This window comes from Cucumis melo, chromosome 5, assembly GCF_025177605.1.
Source record: "Cucumis melo cultivar AY chromosome 5, USDA_Cmelo_AY_1.0, whole genome shotgun sequence".
Classification (NCBI taxonomy): Eukaryota; Viridiplantae; Streptophyta; class Magnoliopsida; order Cucurbitales; family Cucurbitaceae; genus Cucumis; species Cucumis melo.
Window position 1 is genome coordinate 6,449,334 of NC_066861.1, and position 13,764 is coordinate 6,463,097.

The 13,764-nt window shown below is 29.0% G+C and overlaps 2 protein-coding genes across 2 annotated transcripts in view; one reads left to right on the forward strand and one right to left on the reverse strand.

Annotated features, from left to right (window-relative positions):
- The first annotated feature begins 9,957 nt into the window (after positions 1-9,957).
- Positions 9,958-11,644, forward strand: LOC103499467 (myb-related protein 305-like). The gene is made up of 3 exons (XM_008462477.3): positions 9,958-10,259; positions 10,623-10,752; positions 10,954-11,644. The coding sequence occupies exons 1-3, from the start codon at positions 10,106-10,108 to the stop codon at positions 11,459-11,461; spliced, it is 792 nt and encodes a 263-aa protein (XP_008460699.1). The 5' UTR covers positions 9,958-10,105; the 3' UTR covers positions 11,462-11,644.
- A 1,206-nt stretch (positions 11,645-12,850) lies between these two features.
- LOC103499499 (DEAD-box ATP-dependent RNA helicase 13) overlaps positions 12,851-13,764 on the reverse strand; it is a 41,300-nt gene continuing 40,386 nt past the window's right edge. The window contains exons 14-15 of the mRNA XM_017047102.2: positions 13,646-13,727; positions 12,851-13,269 (exon numbers count right to left, since the gene is read on the reverse strand). Of these exons, the coding sequence (XP_016902591.2) occupies positions 13,217-13,269; positions 13,646-13,727 (135 nt within the window). The 3' untranslated portion in view covers positions 12,851-13,216. The remainder of the gene's footprint in view (positions 13,270-13,645; positions 13,728-13,764) is intronic.

The following is a 13,764-nucleotide window of genomic DNA, read 5'->3' on the forward strand; positions in this document are numbered from 1 at the left end:
TATATTTTAATTAAGTAAAGTTAGGATTAACCTTCATTTAACTTAAATTTTAAAAGAAATTTTAATCTATCTTTTTTTATATATATAATAAAATGATTTTTTAATTATATTATAATGTGAAGGTGAGTATAGCTCAAATATTTTATTAAATTAAAAATAGGAAAAATCTACTCTTAATGAATTATCATAAATGATATATAATGCATGAAAAGATAAAATTGAAACTTGGAAGATATAGATCATGAAATTGTTGAAAATAAAAAAACTTAGGGGTAAACAGTTTTGAATAACAAGTGGGTGATGACATGATATTAGAATTAAATAATAAGGAAAAAAGATGATTTGATTATGTATAGAGAGAAGGAAATATCATGATATCAGATATGTACTCTGCCTACCCCTAAAGCCTCTGTTTTTCAGCATTAGGATAAACCCTAATCCAAATGATTATTAAAAATTGACTAAAAATCCAGAACTTCGTAAAGCTTCTTTTCTTGCTTTACCTAAAAGGCATTCAATTTTTAATAGAAACAGCTTCTAATGCTCAAGTTTATAAAGGTGTTCAATCACGTGATAAGCAAAAGTGACTCTAGCTTAACAATAATCGATAAATAATTATTTTTCAAATTTAAATGTTCAAATTTTTGTACTAAAAAATTGTACGAGATGGGTATACTTACATGCCGACGTAATTAAGTATATGATTCAATTGATTTAAACGTATAATTGGTTTTGAAGTTGGAGGTTCAAATTCGAATTTTATCCATTTCATGAGTTTGCTTCTTTTTTTTTCATATGAATTATTGTTAATTATTAAATGCAATGACTTGGGCGGTACCGTGTTTTGATTTTTCGTGGTTGTATTCTCACATTCTTATTGGATGTTTGTGTTTGAATTACGCATTAGAAACAATAGTAATATTAAGAACAATTGAATGACTCGATACTCTCATTTTTATTGCATGTCAATGTTAGTGTTATTTCATTGTGATCGGGCTCAAACGATTTGGAAGCTAACTATCTCATTTCGGCTTGGCATCAAATTTGGTACGTTGGTTATGGGACTTTCTTGTTAAGTTTGTTTGGTACGTTGGGGTCATTGGTCATGTATGTGGATGTTGAATGCATTTTACTTCATGAGTCGATGGAGGTAATTAAAACTGTAAAAATAGCTTGATCATATGGTTAAATATATATTATAGGGAGCCTTTTATGTCTCTTAATTTATACGAAAACTCTAGCCGTTTAATTAAGATGAGAATGAGATGTTGGTAGCTTAGTTCAAATGTGACTTCCATTGTTATTGTTTTCTCTTATTCTAAATTGTTAATAGATACGATTAATTGAATGATTTGAGTTCTATATGTAGCTGATTAATTATTACTTTTTCCATGCAAACATCTGGCACTTGAGAATCCATTTCCAATCTCTCTCTCTTCATTCATTCTTGTTTGTGTCGAAGATTGAACAAGATGGTTTACACAATTCAGCTCATATCAACTTTTATCATACGCCTCATTATCTTTTTGTGAATTTCTAATTTTCCTACCTAGGTAATTGGCTTCTAGTTGTAAACGTGATTTATGTATATATTGAAACTTTTTCTTTATATATTTTATAAATTAGTTGCAAGTACAATGAAGATATGACAACATGTTTTGCCTATAAATCATATATATATACATATATATATATATATATATATATATATATATATATATATAATTTGTTCCATACTCACAAATTGGATTGATTTTCTTGTGTGTGAAAAATATCATAAATTAAATAAAAGTTTATATAATTGAATACTGGTTGTGCTCTCATTTCGTTTAGAATTGGGAGATTAGATTTGCGTATCATGTCGTACTAAAAGATAATCAAATACATTTATTTTATAGATTTTTTTATTATATTTAACAAAATAAGTTTAAAAAATTAGGTTCATAACCTAAATTTATTATTTTTACAAAAATGGCAACAAAACAAGTTCAATTTATGAAAGTAAAAGAAGTACGAATACAACCGATACATCTGATACATTGTGTATTTGAGACACTTGATATCATTGATATACTTCCTACAATAAAAAGTGTCATATCTGCAAAATGAAAAGAAAAAAGTGTTTAACACACTTTAAATATCTTATTCTTAAATTGCAATCCACTATCATATTCTTTATTTGTTAATACTAACAAAATAGAAAAAGGCTAAAATGTCCAAAAATGACATACTATGTCAATTGGTCAAAGAAATCATGTTAGGGGTTTTTTTTCTTAGAACAAATGATATTAGTTTAATAAATATATGAAAGACTAGATGCAATGTTTTATATGATGATATTTTTCATAACTTTTAACCCTCCTTGACAGCAACGGTCAACTCCATTAGAAAAGTCTTCCAATAATGTCCAATTGGGCCACCCCATGTGATTTATGTTATAAACCTAACTTTAAATATTAATTAAAATATTTATACACATTAGTTGGTCCTTAATTAATCAAAAGTGCTTTTATTGTAACATATACATACATATGCATTTGCTTCAATAATATCAAACAATTGTGTATTAATATTCTTATGCATTGATTATATTACCATTAATTAATATTCTTGTTATAGAAAGAAGATGAAAAGGGTTACACTTAATGAAAACCACTAAGTTATTATTTTGATTTTTGGATTGATTAAATTTTGAGACAGTTCTAATCAATGCAATTATTAATTTTAAATTTTAACTAATACGACCCAAAATTGAAGAGTACTATATCTTCTTCCTTCCTTGTTATTTTCTTTTGTGAAAAATAAATATAATGGCAAATCAAGGAGAGATTTACCAGCTACTGGGTACGTTTACTTCCATTAATTGATGGTAATTAAAAAAAAAAAAATCAAAGTCAATCGAATATATACATCTTTTTAGTATAATAATGAAGATAGAGAGTTTGGACCTCCTACCGAAAAGTACGAGTGTAAGAATAACCCGAACAACCCGATAATCCGGACTATCCAACCCATATTATATGGATTGGGTTGGGTTAGTTTAAAATGTGGGTTGAGTTGAAAATTTTGGTTTTTTTCAGGCTGGGTTGGGTCTCGAGTTGGGAGTTGAAAAATTCGGATCAACCTAACCCAACCCGAATTAATAATTTATATATATATTTATTTATATTTATATTATAGATATTATATTACTTATCTAATATTTATAGATAATGTTTAAAATGTTGAACTTTTATAGATATTTGAAACTTTAAATTTATAGATGTTTGAAATTTTGGATATAAGTGTTTATTGACATTGTACAACAATTTTAAACCGTACAAACATCAAGAATGAAAAAATAATAATACAACCCGGCAACCCAACCCTTAAAATATGGGTTGGGTTAGGAATATAATATGGGTTATTCGGGTTGTCAACTCAACCAACCCGAAAATATGGGTTGGGTTCGAAATGTCCCTCAACCCAACCCAACCCAACTCAACCCAACCCAACCCGTTTACACCCCTACCGAAAAAATATAAGATCATATTAACTTACTGCTAAACTAAATTTAGTTGCTACAAAATTCAAATATTACTTTAGTCTCCTTTTAACTCCGATTCATTTTTGTCTTTGTAGTTTTAATTTTACTTTATTTTGATTCTTAAACTTTTAAAATTTGATCATTTTGATCCATTAACATTAAAATGAAGGAAAAATGAAGATGAATGAACTAAAATTGTCACTTTATAAAAGTATATGGGCCAAAATAAATATTTTAAAGGGATTTTCTCAATAATAAAACAACGGTAAAATATTTACGCTGTACAAAAAAAATTTAGAAATGAAAGAAGCCCACAGACCCACGAGTAAAACCCAAAAATATCCCAGTAAACACGCGATTAATCGGTCACGCATGTAAGTAATATTATTCTAAACAATTGTGTACTACAATAGTCTAAACAAATGATCTACGATCGTTTAGATCTAGACCTCTTATAATTATACGGGGTTCGACTATCCACTGACTTCGCTAGGCCCTTGTTCATTGAGGATTGAGAGTTGCCTCATGATACACAATTTTATAGTTCATTTTAAATAATATACTTTAATAATACACGATCAGCCACACTATCATTTACCATAACTATATTATCGTTTAAAGATATATTACAATGATAGACGATCCAGCTGTGAAATAATATATTGTACATGGTGACAATGGTAAACGATCGAGCTAATCATGGTAAATGATTATGTTGATTATGGTAAGCGATCGTGTAGCCCAATGTAAATAATCGTTAATAACTTCAAATCTAATGATCATGTTGATCATGGTAAACGATCATGTTAATAAATTAAAACGATATTTAAACCATGTCAAAAATGATGAAAGATAAAATAGGATATTCAAACAGAAGAGTATCATTTAAAAATAAAAGCAAGAAAATCTAGAAAATGAGATGAATAAATTACATAAAAAAAAAAAAAAAAAAAGTGAAAATCCATCCGCAATACTCAAGAACAATATTTATAAATACACCAATTTTAAAAGTAGAAGCGTGAAGTAAAAGCAAAAAGTATATAAACCAAATAAATATTTTGAATGGTGTCCAACATAGTCTCCCTCATAATTAATTGTTGTAAAAAAAAATCAACCAAATATAGTTTTGCTAACAATTTTATTTTGTAAATAAAAGATTACTTGATGCCAAAAAAATAATAAATAAATAAATAAAAGAATAATTGTACCAATATTATACTTCTAGATAAAACTTAGAAGTACAATAAATATACCATAATAGTTTAAGACCAATATTCCCAAACATATGCCCACGTTTTTTCTTTTCAAAATTGATAATTTAAATCTCCCTTAGAGTTCTGTACTAAAAAAAAAAAAAATATTAAATTAAGCTCAATTATATTCCATAAATATGTAAACCATTTTTGTAACATCTTTCTTATTTCCATGCCTTTTGTCTGATCACTATACAATCCTCAAACCTTTCTATCGAGTTCTTGATACTCTTCCCCTACGGTTTATCGTAGAAAAAAGAAATATAAGAGATGTGAAGTAAGCTGTTTATATTGGACTACACCATCCCCACATTTTTCTGTATCCACTCCAACATGACAACATCATCCACCCAACATAGAATTGTTCCAAACTAAACACACTTATTTAAAGTTCCTATGATCGAATCGTCGGAAAGGAAGGTGTAATTTGTTGGTATAGATAGTGATTTTTTATTTCTTTTATGTCTTTTTTAATATTACTTTCATGTGTCCTCAAAATTTCTCACTTAAATGTAATATCAGTTCATTTATATCTCCTTTTAAAACTCAAAATTGCAGTGATATTTATTTATACGTTTCGATTTTAATTCTTGTTTGGTTTAATTTTTTCTCCACCTTCTTCTTTTTTTTTTTTTTTCTTTTAATTTACTCCATTCAGAAACATTGGAAACTTTATAAACAAAGAAAATCAAATAGGAAAATACAGTAAGATATGATGGTCACATAATGAGTATATATAACAACAAAATATATGATTAGTAAGATTCTACCTAACTAATTATAATAAACAAAATTGAAACTAAAATGACTTTAAAATTGAAGAATTAAATCTTGGTAGTGTATGATTGTTGATTGAAACTGATTAAATTAAATCACAAAGAACACCATATCCATTTGAAGGAGATCAAAAGCAACAAAATTAAAAGAGAATCTTTTTTATTTTATTTTAATTTTATATACTAAAATATTTAAGGTTGATTTAACCCCCACAATATCTCATAATTTCAATCCTAATCAGAAATTGATCTAGAAGGACACAATTTAATGGAATACAAAATATATGTTAATATATATATATATATATATATATATATATATAAATGATGAAAAGAATTTGTAGGACATCTTCTTTTTAATTAATTATGCATAAAATCAATGCTTAGCTGTTAATCAACTTCAACTTCAATCTCAAATTCAAATTCAACTTTTATGCTAAGTTCTTTTGTATTCTTTTATTAGGAGCAAATCCTTTTGTTCTTCCCTTGTCCGTACTAAAAGTATGATCAAATCAATCATATATAATAATCCCCTTCTATGCAAATAATAAAAAATATATATATTTATATCTGTAATCTTCTAAAAAGAGATGATGATGGTCAATTTGTTCTATAAGTTTATTATATATTCCATATCTTTGGATGAGTTTTCCAAATTACAAATACACTAAAAAAAAAAAAGAAACATCAGCATAGCTGTCAACACAAACGTTGTTTCATACATAAAATTTTAAATATTAATTGCTGTGTTAAAGGTGGATGATGAGTTGATCTCTAACCTCACAATTTCTTACTCAAATATATATATACACAGATGAGCATAATTTAGTGGGTGATATAAAAACATGTACTTCTTGTTTTGATGTTGAAATTATAAATTTACATATATCACATTATTCATTCTCCTAAAGGGAATGAGAAGCAGTATCCTCAATTTCTCTAACAAATAACATCAATTGACGTACCAAGTGTCAAAACAAAACTCAATTGGCATACAAATGTCTTAGTAATCTAGAAGTATGTGACTTAAATCCTCCGACCCCTATTTATGCTTTAAGAAAAATATGTGACAACTAACTCAATAAACTTACCAAAATGACCTTAGCTCATTTGGAATACGAAGGTGCTAGTAACCATAAGGTTTATAGTTCGAACTACCTATTCCAGTTGTACTCTAGAAAAAGACAAAAGAAAAAACTTAAAACTAACTTAGTGACCGGTCCTTTCAAAACAATGGGAGTTTAGTAGATAAATTAACCATACATAGCTTTATTAATACAAAAAATTGAAATTCTTTCATTGGTGTAAATATCGATAACTCAAATTTATAAATATATCAATAGATACTTCAAGAAAAATCATGAATATCATAGAAATTAAATGCATATATATATATATATATATAGTGAAATTTTAGAACAAATTTATCTAAGTAATAAACTATAACTTTTAGCATATAAATTAATAATTAAAGTCAAATATGATGGATAGATAATAAAAATGATTATGAAATAAATCTTTGGTAAGTAAAGTCAATGAAGATTAAATAGTAAAAAAAGGAGGAAGTACTAATTCAACACTATTAGCATAATTATTTGGTAATAACAACATTCTTCCCAAGTTATGGTATATCTTAATTTTTATTTAAAAAAAAAAAGATCAAATTTAATAGCGGTAATTCTTGGATTAGAAATTGAAGGAACATTTTGGAATATAAATTAAAGGAAATAAATGATTTTGGAATTTAATAAAGCTAAGTCTTAAATTTAATAAATTAACTAAAATATATTGATATTTGGAGAAAAAAATTTATATTCAATTGGGAAGAAGATAATGATTTTAAAAAAGGAAAAAAAGTTTGGATATCAAATGAAATATCCGTTTAAAATTCATATAATACTCGCAATATTAGATTAATATATTTATGATACTTCGACGACACGATATTTCTCAGTATATTTACGTCTGTCAAATTCTTAAATTGTTAAACAATGTATATGATTTGAGTATTTTAATTAATACCATTTGAGTTGTGTTCATTTCGACTACCATTTTGATTTTTTGGAAAATTAATTTAACACATTATTTTCTTGACAAAATCTGAATTTGTATTTGTTTTCAAGGTTCTCCACGTACCCTTTTTGAGTATTGATCTTCATAAAGTGTTTGTAGATCATAACATAATCAAACAAGGACTTCTTAAATATATAACTGTTTGATTTAATTAATTAAACATTTATGTTAATGGAGGAAATCTAGGGCATATTAATATTAAAATAGATATGGTTGGTGAAATTCCATATAGTAATGATTTTGTGCATAACACGTTTGCTAGAAGACGATTTTTAAGCAACTCCAAAGGTGAAAATCACTTGGAATATTATTTTATCTCTTTCTTTTACTTACTTTTCCTTTTAATGAAGAAATTTAACATTTCTTTTTATTCAAAGCTAAGAGACCCTTTCAAGATTAGGAATTTGATTTTGGTGTGAGATATTTTGTCAGAAGTATGGCACAGTCAAATCTCTAAAAACCTTATCCGATAGTTAAAAAACGATTGGATGGAATTACCTATTGTAAATTCGAGCATTCTCATTTTATGTCGTTGTGAATAAAATTTTAATAAAATAAAAGAAGCACAAAGTTGATAATATAGTTTTAAAAATAGTCATTTTAAATATAGTAAAATTAATCAAAAATTTTATAAATATAACAAAAATATGAGAGAAATTTGTTATTTTGAAAAAATAAATATATTGTCTTTTTTGGGGGAAGTCCATGCAAAGACATTCTATCTCACATAGAGAAATAGGAAAGAGCCATGTGTCCAAATGACTTCATTTTAATGTCTCAAAATGGCATAAAAATATTCTATTTAAAAGAAGACATTATAGATGTTGTACATGTCATCTCTTCTTGAGCAAACAGGTGGCATAATTGCATTGGACTGCCAGTAATTTTCATATTAAAAAGTTCATCCACTCTCACATTTTTTTAATTACTCAAAATTTATTTTTTTTTAAGGAGAAGGGTTTACGTGGCCCTAAGAATTTTTTCCCCTTTTTATTAAAAATAGTTTCTTTTCAATTTGATTATTACAAGAATTATTATTGGAGTTTTCATGTCACCTAATACTTTGGCAACTCCAAGGTTTGTCATTTCCTTCATGTGTATTGTTGTGTATTATTATCGTCAATTCTTCATATGATATTTTGGATGTGGTTTTTCTTTTGGAACAAATAAATATCTTGATGTTTAAGAATGAGAGATAGCTTATGAGACGTCTCAAGTAAATACAAAAACAAAATACTAATAAAAAAAAATGGCTAGAATTTGAAGCATATAATGTTTGTATAACCTAAGTTAGCATACTAAGCTAACAAAAGCTGTGATGAGTCTTGACCCAGAAAGAATTTCAAATGTGAAAAAAGAATAATACAAGAAGTTTACATACTTTCATAGTTGATTTAACTTTTAGAACAAATAAAACAATTTTTCTTTATCATCGTAAACATGTAAATAATCCTTTCAAAGTATGATAAAATAACATTTTTTTGCAAAACATTCTAGAGTTTTTTGAAACATCGAGTTAAGTTCTAAAGTTTGGAGATAATATGTTGGAAGTTAGAAGTATATGTTTCAAGTGCAGGATTCTTTTAATCAAGTATTAGAAAACATTAGAGGAAGAGAAAAAGAGAGGAAGAAGAAATTCTCTGATAAACATGCAAACTTCAATAGTAAACACTCCTCGAATTGACAAAATTATTTAACACCGACTACGATGTGGTTGGGCTAAACACAACGTAAATATATTAGTAATATCATTTCTGTGCATAATGATGCTACTTCTAAATAAGTCATGTATATACATATATTTTGTAACACTCAAAGACAACTCTTAATTTAACTGACATTAAGTATATGCTATTGATCTATAGATTAGATGTTAAATTCTCCCATTTGCATATAGTAAAAAGAAAAACACTCTTATAGAATCTACTCAAGCCAAAGGTTGATGTGGAAACAATAACCTGCACTGAACCATTTTCTCATCTTGAAAAATCATAATGTGATTTCCTGATAAAGATATGCAATCTCAGTCTATTTAAAAGGCCAAAGAACCTTTTCTAGTTTAAAATTTGGAGAGGATCTACATATAATCTAGACAACTACAAGCTCATCACTTTATAATATTTTTCTAAAAGCAAGATGGAAAACTAGTTAAAATAATCAAATGGGTTAATTTTTTAATATGAAGAATAAGATTAGACAGTCCCAAAAAGGAGTTCCAAAAAAAGGGAAAAGAGCAATACATAATAAAATATTGTCAAGGACATACATGCCATTTTATAATCTTGTTTCAAAGATGATGATGATCACAATAACTTGAACAGTAAAAAGGTTCAGAAAAACTCTCAAATGATGAGTGACTATATAAATATGGAACAAACATTAACGCAATATGCCATAGAAATCTGCAAGAGAGAGAGAACATCAAAGATTCTTTGCATAATACTCAGAAGCATAAATTTGAAAGGCAGAGCTGGAGGATGATGATGATGATGGGTGAGCATTTTGGTTGGGGCAAAGTAGCAGCAGAAGGATGGAGAAAAGGGCCTTGGACTGCTGAAGAAGATAGGCTGCTTATGGAATATGTGAGAGTTCATGGTGAAGGAAGGTGGAACTCCGTGGCTCACCTTGCAGGTAAAACAGCCCCTTTTGTCTTAAATTTTCAGTACCGGAAAATTGGACCGACTTATCGAACATCAAATACATTAACATACATTCCTCCCAAAGTTGGTTCTTTTCGAGTATGGGAACTTTGTTACTCACTTTAAATTGAGTATCTGTTTCCCTCTTACTACAATTTTCTTCTTCAGAAATTTTTCTTGATTTGGAAGGTTATTTCATTCTACTCTGAGCTACAATCGAGTATCCATTCCCCCCTCCTTTGCCCTTCCTACGTTTTCCTTTGGCATTTTCCTTGATTTTGTCTTCTTTTCATTCATTGTCTTAAGCTTGTAATCCAAAATGCCTCTCTCTTATAAGTTATTTTGGTGCATTCAGGATTAAGAAGGAATGGGAAGAGTTGTAGGCTGCGATGGGTAAACTACCTGAGGCCGGACCTAAAGAGAGGACAGATAACCCCACATGAAGAGAGCATAATTCTAGAGCTTCATGCTAGATGGGGTAACAGGTAGCCCTCCCTTCTTTTTCCTAAGTTTAACAACAAAAATTTGGGGGCTACGGAGAACAAAAAATAGTAAAACAATAATATCTGGGTACGGTATGATTGTTAAAGATATGAAGAGGCCTCAACAAACATTTATCACCTATAGATTTTGTAAATTATGAAACAGCTAAAAAGAACTAAACATTTTATTTGTGACTACTACAGGTGGTCTACCATTGCTAGAAGTTTGCCAGGAAGAACTGATAACGAAATCAAGAACTATTGGAGGACCCATTTCAAGAAAAAAGCAAAAGTAACTTCCAGCCGCAACGAAAAGCCTAATGCTCGTTTTCTAAGAAAGCATCAATATCATCAACAGCAGCAGCAACAACAACAGTATTGGGAACTCTTACGACAACAACAACATCGAGAACTCCTAAGACAGCAGCAGCAACTGAACCGACAACCTGCTATGAAAGCTGAACCTATAAACAATTCTCAGCCTCAAATAAGGCAAGAATCTTGTACTTGCATAATCAGTAGCTTCAATCCCCAAATAGATCATGACCAGCCAGGAAGCCTCTTGTTGTCTCTGCCTGAGGCAATTTCGATGGAGGACCATCAATTATGGGATGGATTGCTGTGGAATTTTGAGGATTTTCACACCAATCTCACACCAAATTCTGCATTTGGCAAAGCTAATGTACACAATCTAGTCGCACCCTTTTGTTAAATATTTATAAAAAGATAATTATGTTAACTTCGTGGAGTCTTCACTGTAAAAGTGCTGGAACGTGGTCCAAATCTCACCTTAAAACTCTATTTTGTGAACTATTATATGCAAATACACGATAAGCTTAGTTATGATGTATGCTTCTGGGTAATAAATAGGGCGACATTTTTTTTTTATCTAATGAATAGGGGAATTGGATTCATTATCGTTCAAAGTTCATTTCAGACATTATTTTCCAGATGTTCTTTCTTTTTATTTTTTCAACGATGTAATGAGTAGAGAGACCATTTTTTTCTCTTTTTTAATGAGAAACCTTGTGTGTGCGTGTGTGTACGAGTAACCACCCAAAGGCCAGGGGAGAGAAAACCCTATCCCAAGGAAACTACTAACAAACAGCCTTCCAATCAAGAAGGATCCATGAGAAGGATCACTATACCAACTAGATTCTGCAAGTGATCACTGGTGACAATAAATGATACTACTAATCAACCAACATTTATTGTACGATCACAAGCACTGTGTTCAACATATTAGGATAATGCTAACTCTCTACCTATTCATCAAAATCTCAATTTTGATATAGTGCTCCACGAAGATCTGGTCCTAACAGTATCTCTAGTTTGATCACGATTGAATCAAAGAAAGAATTTTATTTTTTTCATATGCTCAATCTAAAAACTAGTACCAAGTTGTCCGGCAACTCAAGGATACAAAAGTCATGTCTTCAATGGAAACAGATATAATGGTACTTCTACACCCACTTAGTATTAGTTTATGTTATTGCTGTTTGTCCTTCTATTCCTTATCCACAGCACAAACAAATGATGCCTTGTTTTATATTTATATTTTAGTAAGATAACCATGGTTTAAGATAAGAAAGTGATAGATTCTCCATTGTCTCGTGATTTCATTATTGTATTGATTGTCTTTTCCTTTTTCTATCTATTCCACATTTGGACAATTTGTTTTACGGATAAGTCTCTTGTAACTCCGTTGACTAGGGCTATTGCCCTTCTTTAGTGAATTTCATACCCTAATGAAATTTATTTAAGAAAAATTATTATAATTTAAAAATTAATAAATGAATAAATAAATTAGAGAGAAATTCTCAACTTCCAGTTTTTCACCCAATATTATAGGGGATTTGCCACTAATAAACATGAATTTTTTAAAACTCCATTTTAAAAGGGGTATCGATCTCATATTATTATTCAAGTATGGGTAAAAATGATTTTTCCCAAAATAAAAACAAAAGGATATCGTCTAAAAATGTACTCACAATCAAACTTTTCAATTTCTACCGACAATGCAAATTTATTAAATTTGACCTAAACAGATGCACGGGAAACTTTCATTCTCCATCCTTATGATGCTTTAGAAGACTTCAAGTTTGCCAATATTAGCATTTGGTATTGAGAAAGTGTTATTTACTAAGAAAACAATTCTTAAGGCAACAATAACCAAACCCCATCAGAGGCAGGATCATCTGCCTCAGATGTCACCTAAAAACTATGCCTTTAACATTCCAACAGTTCTCCATCTACAGAAAATTGGCATAAAATTATAGCCAATGTAACCATCTCTGCAGAAAATTTTGATGTCCCCCTATAGATCACCAAAATTGGCAATCTTTTATGTTCATAATTACCAAAAAAAAAAATCAGACCTAAAAACTCAAATTAACACTAGAGCACTGTATCGTTATTCATTAGTTCTATGAACTTTAATGCTCAGTTTACCAGAATGATCAATTTTCTAAATCCTGCCTTTCATTTGTTTCCGTTTATTTCTCCGCTGATCCCGCAAGCCTGCGAAGAAAATAATTGTGAAATGAGGAACCTGAGAGCAGATTTCCAACGTTCTACAGTTCTTTAGAACTGGAAATTATAAAGATGACAATTTGAAAACCACCAAAGAGTCCCATTCAATATAAATATGGGTTATATTTATATTTTAATAAGATAATCGCATTATTTATGTGTCAGCGTTTCTGTTATCTCCATATTTTCCATCTCGTTTTTCTTTTAAAAGAATGTACTTTTTATGAGGCTGCTTGCATATGACATCTAGAATGTTTTGGTATTTTTGGTTTCTCATTGACCACTCATTTCTTGACATTACTTAGTTGAGAGGAAGAATTCTGAAAAAAAAAAGTCCCATTCAATAAAGATTTTAGTAGTTTACGTTTTTTCTCCTCTTTTTTCTTTCTCCTAACGTTCTCCATTTTCCTCCGTTTTTCAGCCATCTCTTTTGCATTCATATGTACCTGTCAAAGAAAGGATACTGTTAGGATCCTAACCAAC

What these genes read in the sequence shown, in the direction of transcription:
- LOC103499467 (XM_008462477.3), top strand. Translation starts at nt 10,106, where the DNA reads ATGATGATGATGATGGGTGAGCATTTTGGTTGGGGCAAAGTAGCAGCA. An exon ending in CTCCGTGGCTCACCTTGCAG is followed by an intron (nt 10,260 to 10,622) that starts GTAAAACAGCCC and finishes TGGTGCATTCAG; the next exon opens with GATTAAGAAGGAATGGGAAG. An exon ending in CATGCTAGATGGGGTAACAG is followed by an intron (nt 10,753 to 10,953) that starts GTAGCCCTCCCT and finishes TGACTACTACAG; the next exon opens with GTGGTCTACCATTGCTAGAA.